This window comes from Gossypium arboreum, chromosome 9, assembly GCF_025698485.1.
Source record: "Gossypium arboreum isolate Shixiya-1 chromosome 9, ASM2569848v2, whole genome shotgun sequence".
NCBI classification, from domain to species: Eukaryota; Viridiplantae; Streptophyta; class Magnoliopsida; order Malvales; family Malvaceae; genus Gossypium; species Gossypium arboreum.
The window spans coordinates 76,482,130-76,497,478 of record NC_069078.1 but is presented as its reverse complement, the minus strand read 5'-3'; the positions used below and the strand labels follow the sequence as shown (position 1 = coordinate 76,497,478).

At 30.5% G+C, this 15,349-nt stretch overlaps 3 protein-coding genes across 7 annotated transcripts; all 3 read right to left on the bottom strand.

Annotated features, from left to right (window-relative positions):
• Positions 1–680: 680 nt before the first annotated feature.
• On the bottom strand, positions 681–3,916 carry LOC108454244 (uncharacterized). 2 transcript variants are annotated; one of them, XM_053019534.1, is made up of 4 exons: positions 3,404–3,916; positions 2,221–2,379; positions 1,330–1,411; positions 681–1,145 (listed from the first exon to the last, which is right to left on the bottom strand). In XM_053019534.1, exons 1-4 carry the CDS (start codon positions 3,737–3,739, stop codon positions 1,138–1,140), a joined length of 585 nt encoding a protein of 194 aa, XP_052875494.1. In that variant the 5' UTR covers positions 3,740–3,916; the 3' UTR covers positions 681–1,137. The 2 variants fall into 2 exon arrangements, with proteins under 2 accessions (XP_052875494.1, XP_017608123.1); XM_017752634.2 differs by having other exon boundaries at positions 681–1,156; positions 3,404–3,915.
• Positions 3,917–7,174: 3,258 nt separating this feature from the next.
• Positions 7,175–9,043, bottom strand: LOC108454247 (40S ribosomal protein S5). Of its 2 annotated transcripts, none has more exons than XM_017752637.2 (5): positions 8,893–9,043; positions 8,672–8,778; positions 7,813–8,084; positions 7,521–7,724; positions 7,175–7,410 (listed from the first exon to the last, which is right to left on the bottom strand). In XM_017752637.2, the coding sequence occupies exons 2-5, from the start codon at positions 8,774–8,776 to the stop codon at positions 7,356–7,358; spliced, it is 636 nt and encodes a 211-aa protein (XP_017608126.1). In that variant the 5' UTR covers positions 8,777–8,778; positions 8,893–9,043; the 3' UTR covers positions 7,175–7,355. The 2 variants fall into 2 exon arrangements, with proteins under 2 accessions (XP_017608126.1, XP_017608127.1); XM_017752638.2 differs by having other exon boundaries at positions 8,672–8,781; positions 8,893–8,996.
• Positions 9,044–12,879: 3,836 nt separating this feature from the next.
• Positions 12,880–14,358, bottom strand: LOC108454795 (40S ribosomal protein S28). Of its 3 annotated transcripts, none has more exons than XM_017753372.2 (2): positions 14,230–14,358; positions 12,880–13,234 (listed from the first exon to the last, which is right to left on the bottom strand). In XM_017753372.2, exon 2 carries the CDS (start codon positions 13,231–13,233, stop codon positions 13,036–13,038), a length of 198 nt encoding a protein of 65 aa, XP_017608861.1. In that variant the 5' UTR covers position 13,234; positions 14,230–14,358; the 3' UTR covers positions 12,880–13,035. The 3 variants fall into 3 exon arrangements, with proteins under 3 accessions (XP_017608861.1, XP_052874630.1, XP_017608860.1); XM_053018670.1 differs by having other exon boundaries at positions 14,173–14,275; XM_017753371.2 differs by lacking the exon at positions 14,230–14,358 and adding an exon at positions 13,636–13,780.
• Positions 14,359–15,349: the final 991 nt, after the last annotated feature.

The window sequence follows — 15,349 nt, the reverse complement described above, 5'->3', positions numbered from 1 at the left end:
ATTTTTATTAAAACATAAAAATAAAAACGTGCTCATACTTCATAGTAGTATTTATGCTTTCTTAAATTATGAGCTTTTAATAATTTATTAATTAAATTAGTGTCACGAGTTAAACACGATTCAGGTGTTTAACTTCAATATAATCTAGATTCAGTAAAAAAAGAATTACACTAGAATTAAAAGTAAACATATATATATAAAAGAGAGACTAAGAAATTTATCACACATTATTTTATTTAAATAGTTAAAATTAGTAATAAAAATAAAATAAAATAAAATAAATTTTGTTTGATTAAATGATATAAAAAGAAAGAAAATGGTTCATTATAATAAAGTTTTCTAGTTCTAACATTTTCATAAAATAATTAAAACAAATATGACATCTTACAGCTTCCTTATATTTCCCAAAATACGTTTTAATTCCTGTTACTTTCCCATGGTCAAATGAAAAAAAAATAAAATCCATTTCCCTTTCCCGGTTTCACTCCAATTCACAGTTTAAAGAAATTGGACCGAGGACTGAAATTTTACAAATTTTCTTTCACCCCCTCCCTTTTTGGTGGATCAAATTTGTCAACCCAATCATACTCCTTTATCATTTAGATCGAATGTGAGAGAGAGGGACTTTCAAAAGAAAGAGAAGAAAAATGAGGACATTCAAAGTTAAAACCCATAAACAATTTAAGCTGACAACCATGGTATTGGTCCTTGTATTGAAGACAAGTAGGATATGCATATTCTGTTTCTTAGCACATCAATCTGCGGTCACAAAGTACACCATTATAAGATTTGGATCTTGAATCTCAAATCATCAGGCAAAGACAGTGCAGGGTTCTGAGTTTTAAAGAATGCTCATCTGCATGTTTTCCCAGGGAAAATGAGCAGAAAAGCTGGTTAATTTGTCCAAGGGTAAGTGTTGGAAATGCCTTGATAATGGATACAAATTAGGTTGCATGAAGCTCATCCATGAGAAACTATTCCTGCAAACGATGGCAAGAAAAAGGCACCTATTGTTGCTCCCATCCTCCTAATCTCTCCCCAGGGTCATAGTTTGTGAACACCCGAAACTCATTTCCAAGTTTGCTTGAGTGTCGTGGCCAAAAATTGCATGCACGCAAACCCAAAAGCTCTGCAGCTCTATCCCTCTGCACCTCTCCTGCAAGTCATTCTCTCAGCTTTTACTAAATAAAAAAGCCACTAAAACAACCATTGACATCCATACTTATATTCTGCACTATATTGGAGTTATACATATACTGCAGTAAAGATGACTAACTCACAGCATTTATTGGAAGTTATGTTCAATTGGAAAGGAAGTAAAAACTTTACCCGTAAGCAACAGCAAGTGAGATTCTTGTGGTTGAGCAAGAAAAGATATTGTTTGAGTAACTTTCTCTAAACACTCCTTGCTCTGCAACCATGCACAACATATGTAATATACTGTCAAAAATTTCCTCCAAACATGAACTCAAGTGAAAACCAGTACAGCCATGGAAAAGTTAAGAAACAGGTGCCCATACAAAATATCTGCTCAATCTAGATTATGAGAAAAATAGAAACTGATGCTCTAACCCTAAATGTTCCATATGAGACCAAAATAGTGGTTTACCTACCATCTTGTGATTGAAATATGTCAAAATCTTCACATTCTCCGACGATAATATATTTAAAATAGCTCTGTAAAGCAGATCAGTAGGATTACAGATTTCCCAGACTTAAAAACGTATCACACGAGGAATTTTATATCAAGGTAAAGTGGTAGAGAATCTCTGGTATTTACTAATTAAAAGTATTTGATTTCGTTTTCATCAGAAAGAAAATCTCACATTAATGGCCACAAGATAAATAAGCATAGGCAAGTGGGTTTTATACTCTGTAATCAGGATAAACAAGCAAGTTCATCCTCATATTCAAAAACCTGGAATCAATTCAAAGAAACAGAATGTCAAAATATTTGCTTGAAAAAACTAGTTTACTAGTTTAAAAAGCGTTAAATAGACAAGAAGAATAGGTTCTTCCCTTAGTGGTTACAGCAAGATTGGTTGCAAGCAGAAGGTTTTGCTTATGAGACAAGACCCACAATTAAGGGTAACAATGAAAATGTAACAGCGTAATAGAGCTTCTCTTGTACCAGTAAAAGGAATGAACCCCTTATAGCAGTTGAACCGATGCTTAAGAAACAATAAGTAGATTAAGAAATTGACAAATATTTTATCTCACCAGATAAGGAGGATCGGCAATTACAACTTGGTAAGTATGCTTTAGTTCCAATGGCAGGTCTTTGGGTTGGTTGTAATCATAAAATGTGAAATCACTTCCATATTGCTCAAAACGCTTATCATACTCCAAAAGTTGCACAGAGATATTAGGATCAATTTTCTGAAAATCATATGAAAGAAAAAAGTTATGAACCACACATCTCAAATGAAACAAGATTTATCAACCAAACCTCTTCCTCATGTCAATCTGAGTCTATCCGCCTTAGTCAACCCTTAATAGAAAATCAGAAAATAACATTAACAGGCCAAACTAGTTCCTTCATCCTAAATGTGCCATGTAAAATGGTACAAATTGTTTGCATTTAACCACATCAAGTATATACTATAGTTAGAGGACATAGACTACATTATGTTTAAGGCCATTTCAGTAATCCATCCTGCACTCAATGTGAAAAAGTATAACGACATCATGCAATTAACCATAATGTAAACTTATACCCAGGCCGTTAAATTTTCTCATTCATCCTTAACGAGGCACTATACCTCAATTCAAGGATTCAAGTTCTTTCTCTAATTAAACTATTCAAAACAGCAATCTCCCAGATTGCGTATCCTTTATTTAACTCATCGAACAACAACTTTCACCCTTACCATCTCAGGTGAAAAATATATGATAAACTTGTCTTAATGAGTTGAGAAGTTCCAGGGTGAGCCTTCTAAAATAAGCTTTTCATTGGCTCCAATTACACACAAGATTATCTAAATAGATAAATTATTACAACTTTTGTAGTGTTCTCTGTAATTAGACAATTACTACGGCATTCATAACTCAATCACACAAATTATTGCAAATCTCGAAACCTTGTGTAACACAAATTACACAAACTATTACAACTTTGTTTTGTGAAACTTTTCAGTGTCCCCTTGTCTTGCAGTTCTTCCAAGTTCCAACCATACAATTAGACTTTCAACTCAAAGACATACATTTCTAGTCTAACTAATTCTACTGATATCTTAACGCCAAAACCCCATTAGACCAATAACGGAGTCACGGAGATGGAAATGAAATAGAGTTAATCAACAAAAATTACCTTCAATCAATTTCCAGGACTATATAATATTTTTTTCTGAACATTCTTGTCAAAACTAGAAGTAAAATGGGCAAATGATTTTGATAAAATTACCTTAAGATAGGCATAGAGAGTTGGGCAAGCAATACAAGCTACTTTACAATTGGAATGGCTGCAAAGAGAAAGAACTTCTTGGGAAAGGGTCCGGGCTGTTTCTGGGTCGTACCAGAATTGGCTCAGCCTCCAATCTTCTGTTACTAAATCCACTTCACTCTCGGGTTCAAGTGCTCCCTCCCCATTTTCTGCTGTTTCATGGTTAGCAGGAGATTGCCTTTGTTCTTCGAGGAACTCTTTGAGGGCTGCTAGTGCATGAGAGCTAAGGGCTGGACGGTCGTCATCATCAGTTTCGTTAACGAAGACGTTTTTAATAGTAGGGAGCTGTGGTTCCATTTTTGCAGCTGCGGGCGGCTCTGGTTGTGTCGGGGGCGGCAGTGAAACAAAAAAAGAACCCACTTGACTGGAAGAGGAGAGGGTTCCCTTTAGAGGGATGTTTGGAATTTGGAATAAGATATTTATTCAGTTTCTTATCCATTAATGGTTAATTTTAGTTGAAATATCTCCGAATGTATAAAAATTTCTGTTCTATTATTTATCCATCGAATAATACTTAAATCAACAAGGCAAAATAATCATAAAAATTACTAAAAATGTAAAAAAAATTATTTAAAAAGTTATAGACCAGTCAGAACCAAATTTTTGTCTCAGTTTAGAGCAATAGGCAATACTATTTCAATAGTTTTGAAGACAAATTTGTTTTTGCAAAAGTTATAATTTATATATATATATTTTTTTGGAAAAGCATTTTAAAGTCAAAGTAATATTTTTATATTCATTTATCTTTCAATGTATTCTTTTAATATTTATACAATTATTTATAGGTTAAAATTCACATCTTTTCTTTATAATTTTAATAAAATAGAACTCTAAATTTAATTGAATATAACATTTTGAATTATCTTTCATAATTATTCAAAATGAAATAGAATTAATCTCCTTACAAATAACTCATACATCTATCAAAATAAATACAACGAATAAGCACAAGTCTTATCCAACAAATTAAGTCAATCTCAACTTCTCTTTAAAATTTTAATTTCGACCATAAATATGATTTATAATAAATCACATTTATAAATCATAAATCAGATTTTTAACTAATTAAATGACTAACTAAACATGGAGTCTTCAATACTAAATAGTTTTGACTCTAACAACATCTAAATTCGACATTTGTGTTTGATTGAAAAAATCACTTTTTTAACAACACATTTAACTCCAAAAGTTAAATATTCTGCTTTGTTTTTTAGATTGAAAGGTACTTTTTATAACCCAAAAAGACATTAAAGCTATAGGATTGCCAGATCAATCCAGAAGGTGGATCTGAAATTGTATAACCCGTCCAAGATTTCCTATCTCCTTTTAACGGAGGATTGACTTTCACTTTAGAAAAATTAAAGGGATCAGATTATTGAACAGTCCAGCTGTTATTAGAATATTTCAATTCCATCCAAAATGCCACAGAATACATTTGACTCATATGCGCTTCACTGATAATTTCCTAATTTTTTTCCAAGAGAACATTGGATTGATTGGGGTTCAAAGTATTCTATACCAATTTTATTTGCTCTCTGGCCTTCATCTTAATGCTTTAAAATGTGAGATATTTGGTACTGTGATACAAAGTGAGTTGTTGGAAGAGATCCAGAGGGTAACCGGATTCAAGATAGGGAAGCTCCATGTCACACACTTGGGGGCACTCCTAGTAACTAGAAGACTGAGAAAAAGATTGCTTGGCCATTTTTAGAGAGAACTCGACTAAAAATTGCTCAGTGGTCCTCAAAATAACTTAGCTTTTATAATTCAGCTCATAAGAAAGTTCCTTGCTGGTGAAGGCTCACTATGAATGGCCCGGTTGAAGGCTTGCACTATTAAGGACAATGATTTTTGGCAAATGACTCCTAAAGCCTATATGAGTTGGAACTGGAGGAAAATCTTCAAACTTAGGGAAGTGGGTAACTCCCTAATTGCTTAGGTACAAGCATCATAAAGCTCCCTGTAGTTAAATTTGGAACAAGGTAATGATGAAAAAATACAAAGTGGCCTAGCACAAACTTATCTGGTTTCCTGTGCACAAGCATTCCATTATTGCTTAGATGACATTCTTGGGAGACTCCAACAAAAGATAAGCTAATTTTGAAGATTAACAGTGTAAACTTTGAAATGGAGAATTGGAGAAAATAGACCACCAATTCTTTGAACTCCAATTTTCTGGGAGGCCGCTCTCAAGCTATGCGAGATGCATAGAAGGGCTATGGCATGGCAGCAGGAGCTTCAATGGACCTGTACAAGATTTAAGGGTAAGGCACTTATAACTAAGGAACTCAATATTATGTCGATGAGCGTATCATTTTTTGGTACTTATGTATTTTAATATACTATTTCGAGCTTATCGGTGTGTATAAATATTTTTCACATATATATTTTCAGTTTAACTTTTAATTTCTTAATAAATTATAATATATATTTGTGCAAATATATTTAATTACATGCATATGCAAATATAAATTTTAAAATTATTAATTGAATTCAGCAAATTAATTTAATAATTATAGTTTAATTTTAAATGTAATTATAAAAGAATAAAATGATTAAGATAAAAAAAAGTCAAAAGTTAGATTTAAATTATCAAAATTTTAATCAATCAATAAGGACTATACACACCAATATTAATTAAAATAAGATGAAACATGCCAAAATAATTAAAAAACACTATCCAAAACAAGACTTACACTACTTGATATTAGTTGAGGGCTGGAACGGTGGTACTGACTGGTACTGATATTGTACTACTATCAACACTAAGGGTGAGTTTAGATTGGCGGTGCGTTTATCTGCGATTAATGTAAAACAACTATGGCGATGAGATTAGATACTGTAGCAATGCTGTAGCGTGAGATAAAAAGTAAGATAAACGCACCGCACCGCACCGCATCGCACCACACCGCCGCCCTAAACCCACCCTAATTCTAAGAATTGTTTGGAATGCTCACATTTACTTGGTCTAGAAAGAGAGGAAGTTTAGGACAAAATTTTCAAAACTAGATGAGTGGTTAAACCAATCAAGCCACCAGTTTAACTTATCTAACCAATTCGATTGGTTTAATTAAAATATCATTAACATTAAAAATCAATTTAACCTTCAATCCAACCAGTCCATATCAATTCATAGTTCAACTTATCTAAAGGTTTTCTCTATATCAGTACCCACCCGAATAACAGTGGTTAAGGGGTATAGATAGGAATGAAACTGCCATCTGCTAATATCCAATTATGCATGGGTTGGGCAATACTAGAATAATTGCATGGTATAGCAGGATATAGGTATACTTTGTTATCGTATTGTCGATCCGTACTTCATAGCAACGGATAATAAAACAACACTTAAAATAATATTTGCAGAGAAGCACAATTAGAAGCCTTTAAACTTGTTTGCAAGCCTTCAAGATTTTATACGAGAGATGGAAAAAGAAACTTCTGGTAGATTTTCTGATCAGACGTAGCTGATAGGAAAACGCTTCATATTCGTTGAATAAAAATGTGGCAATACTTACCAGAGTTAGGATTTTGAAATTTTCCAGGGCTTCACCTTTGTTTGATTTCTGATTGAAGCTAAGCTGACAGTTTAAAATATCATCAACTGATAGCAAGAGTCCAGCAATCAGGGATATTTAAGACCATCAATGTAATTACATTATAATTTTGACAGGGAAAAAACCAAAGGAATTTCTCATTCAATGCATATCATAACATCAATACGCAGGACCATTTCTTGAAAAATATCTACTGAAAACTCCCTTTTAACCAAAAATAACATGTCAATTACTCAAATTTAATTTTAAAAAACGAGACATTCATAGCATGTCCAGAATACAAAAACGGCTTATAAAGTACTGATTAAAACAACAAAATTCTCCACTCCCATGGTGTTTAATCTTCTTCCAATTCCTCAACGATTAGCCTTAGCAACTCTCTCAATTTCATCCTTCTTCTTGATGGCATAGCTGCACAACACAACACCATTGTCAATAAACCAAAATGACGAAAGCATGTGTAAAGGCAGCTCCTTGTTTCAAAGCAAAACAAGGAGACAATACAGAAGAATAACCCTTACCTGTTAGATGATCCCTTAGCAGCATTAATAAGCTCATCAGCCAAACACTCGGCAATTGTTTTAATGTTCCTGAATGCAGACTCACGTGCACCAGTGGTCAAAAGATAGATGGCCTGATTCACACGACGAAGAGGAGAAATATCAACGGCCTGACGCCTGACAACACCAGCAGAACCAATTCGAGTAGCATCTTCACGTGGCCCACTTTTACATCAAACAAAAAAGCAACAAAGATTGTTAAAGTTTAATCTAATGAAAGAAAATGTACTAAGTTTTATGTCGTAAAGGCTACCTGTTGATAATAGCATCAACAATGACTTGAATTGGGTTCTGATCAGTCAAGAGATAAATAATTTCCATGGCATGCTTCACAATCCTGACTGCCATAAGCTTCTTCCCATTGTTTCGGCCATGCATCATAAGTGAGTTTGTAAGCCTTTCAACAATTGGGCACTGGGCCTTCCTGAAACGCTTAACTGAGTACCTACCAGCAGTGTGTGGCACATAGGTAGCATGCTTCGAAGCTTGGACACCAATGTAATCACTCAAGGAGATATCAGCAACCTAAAACAGATAAATCATTCACGTCAATGAATAAGGTTAACAAGAATAGCACATATAATAAATAGATAAGTCTTGCAAATCAACAGTGTCAATGAAAATATAGATAAATCTAACCCACAAAAGATGTGCATTTAAAGAAATCATGAGAAGTATTAAAAAAAAACAAAATTGTCATCCTGCATTATCTTTAGCAGCAAAGGCAACAAATAACTACTATCAAAGCAGGGACAAAAGAAAATGGGAAAAAATACATCCATATACACAAATTAAAAAACATTGAGTTCTAGAAAAAGATCACATCAAAAACACACAACTCAACATCCCCTTCATAAGAATAGCCACTTGCCATGATGCACGAACTCAAATTCCTTTTACACAATTCTCTAATTCACCTAGATACAATGTACTTCAAAACACCAAAACCATCTCTGCTGCTCAACTTATATAACCTCTAATAAGACACAAACGAAATAATCCAGGAAAAAATTTGAGACGATATGTTTCACAAGAAATAACAAAAACAGAAGAAAGACAGAGCAGATCCACTATTAGAAATAAACAAAGATGGAAAAGAAAAAAAGAAATACCTGAACTTCCTCGAAGCTCCAGCGATTGAAGAGTTTTACTTCAAGGTGAGGTTGGGTGGGGTCTTTGGGTGCGGTGGTGGCGGGGGGTGCAACTTCTGTCGCCATTCCTACTAAAACAAAAGATAGAGTTCAATTTAAAAATAATAATAATAATAATAAGCAGAGGTTTAGAAGAAAAAGAGAGAGAGAGAGAGAGAGAGAGAGAAGCAAAGTGAAGAGACCTGTGATGTAGAGATGGAGCGGCAGGCAAAATTTCAGAATCGTGCACGAAGCGGGGTTGAGGAAATGAAAAAACCCTAGTCTTCTTTCACATTTATACTGAGATTCTGACTAGGGTTTTTACCTTTCAGTGACTAGGCTTCGGGTTTTGGGCTCTTCGTTGTGACATTTTGGGCTAACCATAAAAATAGATAACAGAATAAATTTTAATTTGATGATTGCCAATGCCATGACCTAATCCAGTGTTACCTTTAACCACCCAAGTGCTTTTTTCGTGAAGTATTTTACAATCCTTTATATAACCATTTAAACCTATTCAAATTCGCATAATATTACACATAAAATAATATATTTGTTACATTATATTACATAAATAACATAATTTAATAAATTTAATCATTATAATTCAATAAAGACTAACGTTTTAATAATATAATTGCTCTTTTGAAATGTAATAGAAAAAAAAAGTTTTTTAATTTAATAACATTTTTTCACAATTTTGTGATGGATTCTGCTATATAATAAAAAGAAGTTAAAATATGCTTTGTATTCCTCATAAAATTAGAATTTAATTCTTATATTTTTATTTTTAAAGACTAATTTTATATTTTTCAGATTTTAAAATTTACATATAGTTGTTAATTTTTTGATTAAAAATTTTATATGTCATTTTGAAAGAAAGAAAAAACTTAGTAACCCTGTAATTAAATAAATCCAAATTTAACCAAATAATTTTAATTGTGTTATTTGAATTTAAATTTTAAAATTTGAAAAGTAAATATTAAATTCTAAAAATAAAAATGTAAAAACTAAATTCTATATTTACTAAAATTATAAAAATTTATGAAAACAATAGAACCGAAATAAACATGGAATCCATCGCCAATATTAATTATTGGATTTTATTTTATTTCACCTTGAAATCCCACACAATTTATAGGCCGCCATTTGGTGTGCTAATATAATGACAGCTGTAAAACAATTTTAACATATTAAAATGCAAAAATCATTAAAAAACTTTAATGCAATGATAACACATATTATATTATTAAAGGAGACAAATTTGATCATTAGATATGACATGGTTATGAAAATAATCATAAACTTTGAACATGAATATTGATACACTAAAATTTGATTAAGGTCTATTTGGACAGCACTAAGGTAGCACAATCTTATAATATTTTGATTCACAATCCTAATAATCTATATAAACATAAATTGAAAAAAGACTTATGATAGGTTATATCATTATCTATAACATATAAATTATGTAAAAATAATATATAATTATAATATATAAATTTTATAAATAATGTTTTATAAATTGTTTAATAACTTTCATAATATATCTTATAAACAATATAAATTTATGTTATAACTTTATAAAATATTTTTACAAATAAATTATGATAAAGAAAACCTATAACATTTTTTAAATAAGTATATTATTTTATAATATATAATATGGATATATAAATAATTTATGTTTATATTTTTTCATATTCTTTATAAATAAATATATTTTAATAATTTTATAACATGTAAATTATTTTTATAATAATTTTTTAATCACAACTTTACAAACTTTTAAGTTTTCAGTGATATAATTATTTGTTATTACATTATAAAGTACACAATTTAGTTTTATAATATACTTTTTAGAATTTATAAAAGTTTGACCATAATTATCCTAAGCATCTATTCATGTTCATGTTTATAATACAATTTTGTAATTTGCATACAAATATTTTTATAAAAATTGGATTTAAGTGTAATTATCAGAGTAATTACTCAAATTCTCACCCTGCCCCTAAAATTTGGAAAGTGTAATTGAAATGCTCCCATTATATCAAATTTGGTGGGATCTACCAATTATAATAGTTACCAAACATGTCACTCTCATGTAATTACAAGTAATTACACCTAAATCTAATTACTAGGGTAATGATCACACTCTCTTCTAATTACAATTTCCTGAACGTGTTTGGTTGACAAAATATAATTACATTGTAGTTTCCATGTCATGTTTGGTTGTGCAAATTGTAATTTTATAGTTGCATAAATTAATTTAAAAAATATTAGTATGATAAAATATTTTCTAAATAAATAACAAAAATTAAAATCAAATCATCATAGGTTTTATGTTAGTCTAGAAAAGTAGTTTATAATATGATTACTAATTAAAAATAAGGATCATATGCAAATTTATCTAATTATTTTAGTGCATATTTTTTTATGTTATTCCTCTTTAATGTTTAATGTATGCTTATTAACATCATTTGTTGGTTTTTGACCAAGTTAGTTACCATCTAAATTTGAATTTGCATCGTTAAGATTATCAATATCTCTTTTTTTTTATGTATTATTTGAAGTATCGATCATCTCAATTCCACCTATAATTGAAGTTATGAAATATGCAACATGTTAGTACAATCCAACCTTTTTTTTTTATGCTATACTAAGGTAGTGGTGTTAAGATAAGAAATATTTTTAGAACAACAAATTTATTCTCAACCACATTTTGAAGCCTAAAATTAAAGAGATTGTGAGTTATCTATGTTGCTTATGTTTGGCACCATTTTCTTAAACGGTATTGTACCCAATGATATGGTGCAAGAAAACCTTTTTTGTTTGTATAATTAACATTGGCTTTAAAATATTTCAATTTGCACTCCAAATAGTTTGTAGTTTTAATTATAAATTTTTTATAAACTTAATTTAAAAAAACTTATGTCGATTATATCATTTCTATAATATATAAATTAAGTAAAAATAATATAAAATTTATAATATGTAACCTTTTTATTAAAAAAGTTGTATGAATTATCTAAAAATTTCATGATATTTCTTATAAATAATATATTTTATGTCATAACTTTAAAAAATTATAAATAAGTTATGATTAAAAAACAGTACAACATTTGTTATGAATAAAACATTACTTTTATAATATATAAAGCGAATATATAAATAAATTATATCCATGCTTCTTGCTTAAGTTTTTATAAATATATATTATAACATTTCTATAATATATAAATTATTTTTTACAATAAGTTTTTTTCATAATTTTAGAATTTTTAGAACTTAAATAAATTTTTTTCATAACTTTATACATACACAAATTATAATATATTTTTCTTGAATTTATAATAATTTTTTTATTATAATCCCCAAGCACCATGCATTCATGTTTTAATATAATTTTATAATTTATATAAAAGTATTTTTAAAATTAAATTAAAATTAATTACTCAATTTCTTACCCTATCCTATAAGAAATAAAAAATGTAACTGCATTGACTTATCATCTCAAAAGGTCTGCAGAACATGATAAGCAATTATATTTATTTATTTAAAAACATTAAAATTAATTATATTTATTCATTATTAAATGTTTTCAATTAAGTCGAAAATATGTACATACATCATACATATCACATACATATATTAAAGTAAAATTAAGGCAAAAATATATTTATAATTTAGTTTTATGTTTACAATCTTATTTCTATATATTTAATTTTCAATATTAATTTATATTCCACAACTTTTATGTATGTAATATATTCAAAATATTACAAATATGTTATATTATAAATAAAATTCACCGGCACAAAAATAACCAGCTGATTCTATGATAAACGAATCCTCAATAAAAAACAAAATGAAAATATTCCTTACCTTCAAATAATCAAACATATAATCAAATTAAAGGAAGAAATTAATTGGAAGTAATGGAAATATTAAAATGGATCAAAATTGGCGATTAAATCTTGATCAAGTGGTATAAACATTATTATGAGAAGTAAGTTTAAATACACTGAAACGTATTATCTTACTATTTATGAATTGAGAGTTATAAGTAATTCTAGATATTGTATAAGAAAATTGATATGATCAGAAATTATAATGAATTTGTTAAAAAAATAAAATGAATCATAATCTGTAACAGAAGGAAAAGGTTCTAGCCACGTTCAAGCAACTTTTAGAAAAGAATTAACATTTTGAAATAGCAGAAATTAACGGGACATGAAAATCATAATCTCAAAAACCAACTTAGTTCATTTAAACATAATGATTATACTTTAAAAACAACTCATCCATTAATAACGTAACAAAACGGAGATAAGAGGAAGTTATCAACGGAGCCTCCTAGCTTCCCTCTCAGACTCGAGCAAGGTGAGAATATCTCCCTCCCTGACCGGTCCCTTCACGTTCCTCATAATAAAACGGTTCTGATCATCCAAAAACTTGACTCTCACTTGAGTCACCTGACCTCTCGATCCCGTCCTTCCCATAATTTTCACCACCACAGCAAACTTAATTTGTGAATCCATCCTGCAAACAATCATGCGGCATTGTTTTTAACATCATGGCTCAGAAAAGTTTGAATCTAAGATGCTCGATAAGGATAGCTAAAACAAAATTATTGATTGCATATTTGAAGGCCCCATCTAAACAAATTGGATAGAAAATTGTTCCAGCAGAGCAGAAATGGTTCATTATGATCCATACACTAACATTTTCGCAACTTAACAGCAAACTTTCAACAGATAATTAAGTAAACTAATCTTGAAAATCGATTGAACAGGACTATTGCTGATTAAATTAAATCAATAACTTGAAAAGGGTACCTTAAGACAACATTATTTGTCGTAAAATTGAAAACCCATTACACCAAAATAGATAGATAATGCACCAGCAAAGTAGCATAAGTTCATGAAGATCCTTGCACTTACAGTTTTGCAAATTAACAGCAGACTTCAACAGATAACCAAGTAATCTACTCTTCAAAACAGATTTAACACGACCATTGCAGATTCAATTTAACCCCGTTATGCCAAATTTGATAGAAAAAAGCTTCGGCAAAGCAGCAATGGTTCATTCAGATCAATTCACTTTCTACTTTGCAAATTAACAGCATGCTTCATGAGATAATCAAGTGATCTACTCTTAAAACAGATTAAACAGTACTACTGCTTGATATATTTAATGGAACACCTGGAAAGGGACCTCAAAAAAAGATTATTGATCAAGAATTAGAAAACTCATTTCACCGAATTTAACAGAAAAACGCTTCAGCAGAATCAGCAACTGTTCATTAAGACTCATACACTTTCATCACATATTGGCAGCATGGCTCAACAGATAATCTATTGCTGATTAAACTTAATAAAAAACAACTTAGTTCTTCCATACAGCAGCTTCAAAATAAACAAAGAAAAAAAAGAGATGCCAAAGAAATTTATAAACAGCGAAACAACAATAGATCTGACCTTAAATGTAACTAAAGGGAACTACAAAAAAGCTGGACCGGAATAGATAAAACTGACCTTAAATTTGGGTAACGGCTGCTTCTTGTGAATTTCAGAGTGAGGGAACGATAAAAGCCCTAGAATTAGGGCTTATATAAGCAAGTTTTTGAAATGACGATTATATTTGAGGGGATTTGGGCTTGTAACTTGGGTATTACGGTCCAATTAGGGCTTTATAGACATGTGGGCGGGTGTAGGTGACGTCCATGGTTGCTTAATGGTACGGCCTTGATTTGGTATGCTGCAACCGTCAGATTATCGTTATTCTTTTTGCTTAATGGTACGGCCTTGATTTGGTATTCTGCAACCGTCAGATTATCGTTATTCTTTTTTTTTGTTCGTCGTATTATCATACCTCTTAATTCCAATATTTATGTATTGAAATACATCTTTTAAGTTCATATGTTTTTAATGTTGTTTCCTAACTTCGTAGATTTCTACTTTTTTTTTGTTTGTTTTTTGAAAGTTTGTAGATTCGTAAATTTGAACTAACTCAGTATTGAAAAGTTATTATATTTCATTTATGATTTTTTTATGATAAAAAATAAAACTATTACATCATATTAAGAAAATAAAAAACACCCATCGCTTTATCTTGATGAAACATATCTGAAATTTCAATAGGGATAGCATCAAAGATTTGTAAACCTGATTTTCATATGAGATCCAATTCGGCCAAGTGATTTGCAATTGTGTTATCTTCTTTGGGTACGTACCTTAACCACCATTGTCATTTAGTTTTCAAGAGTCGTCGTACCCTTTTAAGTACTGTAATGTCTAAATCTTCCAATCAATTATCAGACAAGGCTTTGATAACTTCAGAATTATTAGATTGGATTGTTGCTCTTTTGTATCCTTTATTGAGTAGTATGAGTACCCCATCTAGAATACCCCATAGTTCGGCTTCAAAAGGCGTGCATCATCCTATTAACAGTTGAAACCCAAAATCCACTCCATCTGTAGCCACGTTCCTAGATGAAATAGCCACAACTCCATCCATGTATAAGTGAACAAGTGACCCGTCAGAGGCCAGACGTGGGCTCAGGTTGTGACTACTGTTTTGAAAATCTTTATGAGTTGCTTCATATTGTCGGGCCCAATTAAAAGAAACTTTGACAACTTTATTTTTTGTCCATGT

Excerpts from the sequence above, each read along its gene's own strand:
- LOC108454795 (XM_017753372.2), bottom strand. The coding sequence starts at position 13,233 with ATGGATTCACAAATTAAGTTTGCTGTGGTGGTGAAAATTATGGGAAGG.
- LOC108454247 (XM_017752637.2), bottom strand. The coding sequence starts at position 8,776 with ATGGCGACAGAAGTTGCACCCCCCGCCACCACCGCACCCAAAGACCCC. Across the intron at positions 8,085-8,671 it reads GGAGCTTCGAGGAAGTTCAG|GTTGCTGATATCTCCTTGAG; the intron begins GTATTTCTTTTT and ends TATCTGTTTTAG. Across the intron at positions 7,411-7,520 it reads GCTAAGGGATCATCTAACAG|CTATGCCATCAAGAAGAAGG; the intron begins GTAAGGGTTATT and ends TGTGTTGTGCAG.
- LOC108454244 (XM_017752634.2), bottom strand. The coding sequence starts at position 3,739 with ATGGAACCACAGCTCCCTACTATTAAAAACGTCTTCGTTAACGAAACT. Across the intron at positions 1,412-2,220 it reads TTGCCGATCCTCCTTATCTG|AGCAAGGAGTGTTTAGAGAA; the intron begins GTGAGATAAAAT and ends GCATGGTTGCAG. Across the intron at positions 1,157-1,329 it reads TCACTTGCTGTTGCTTACGG|GAGAGGTGCAGAGGGATAGA; the intron begins GTAAAGTTTTTA and ends AATGACTTGCAG.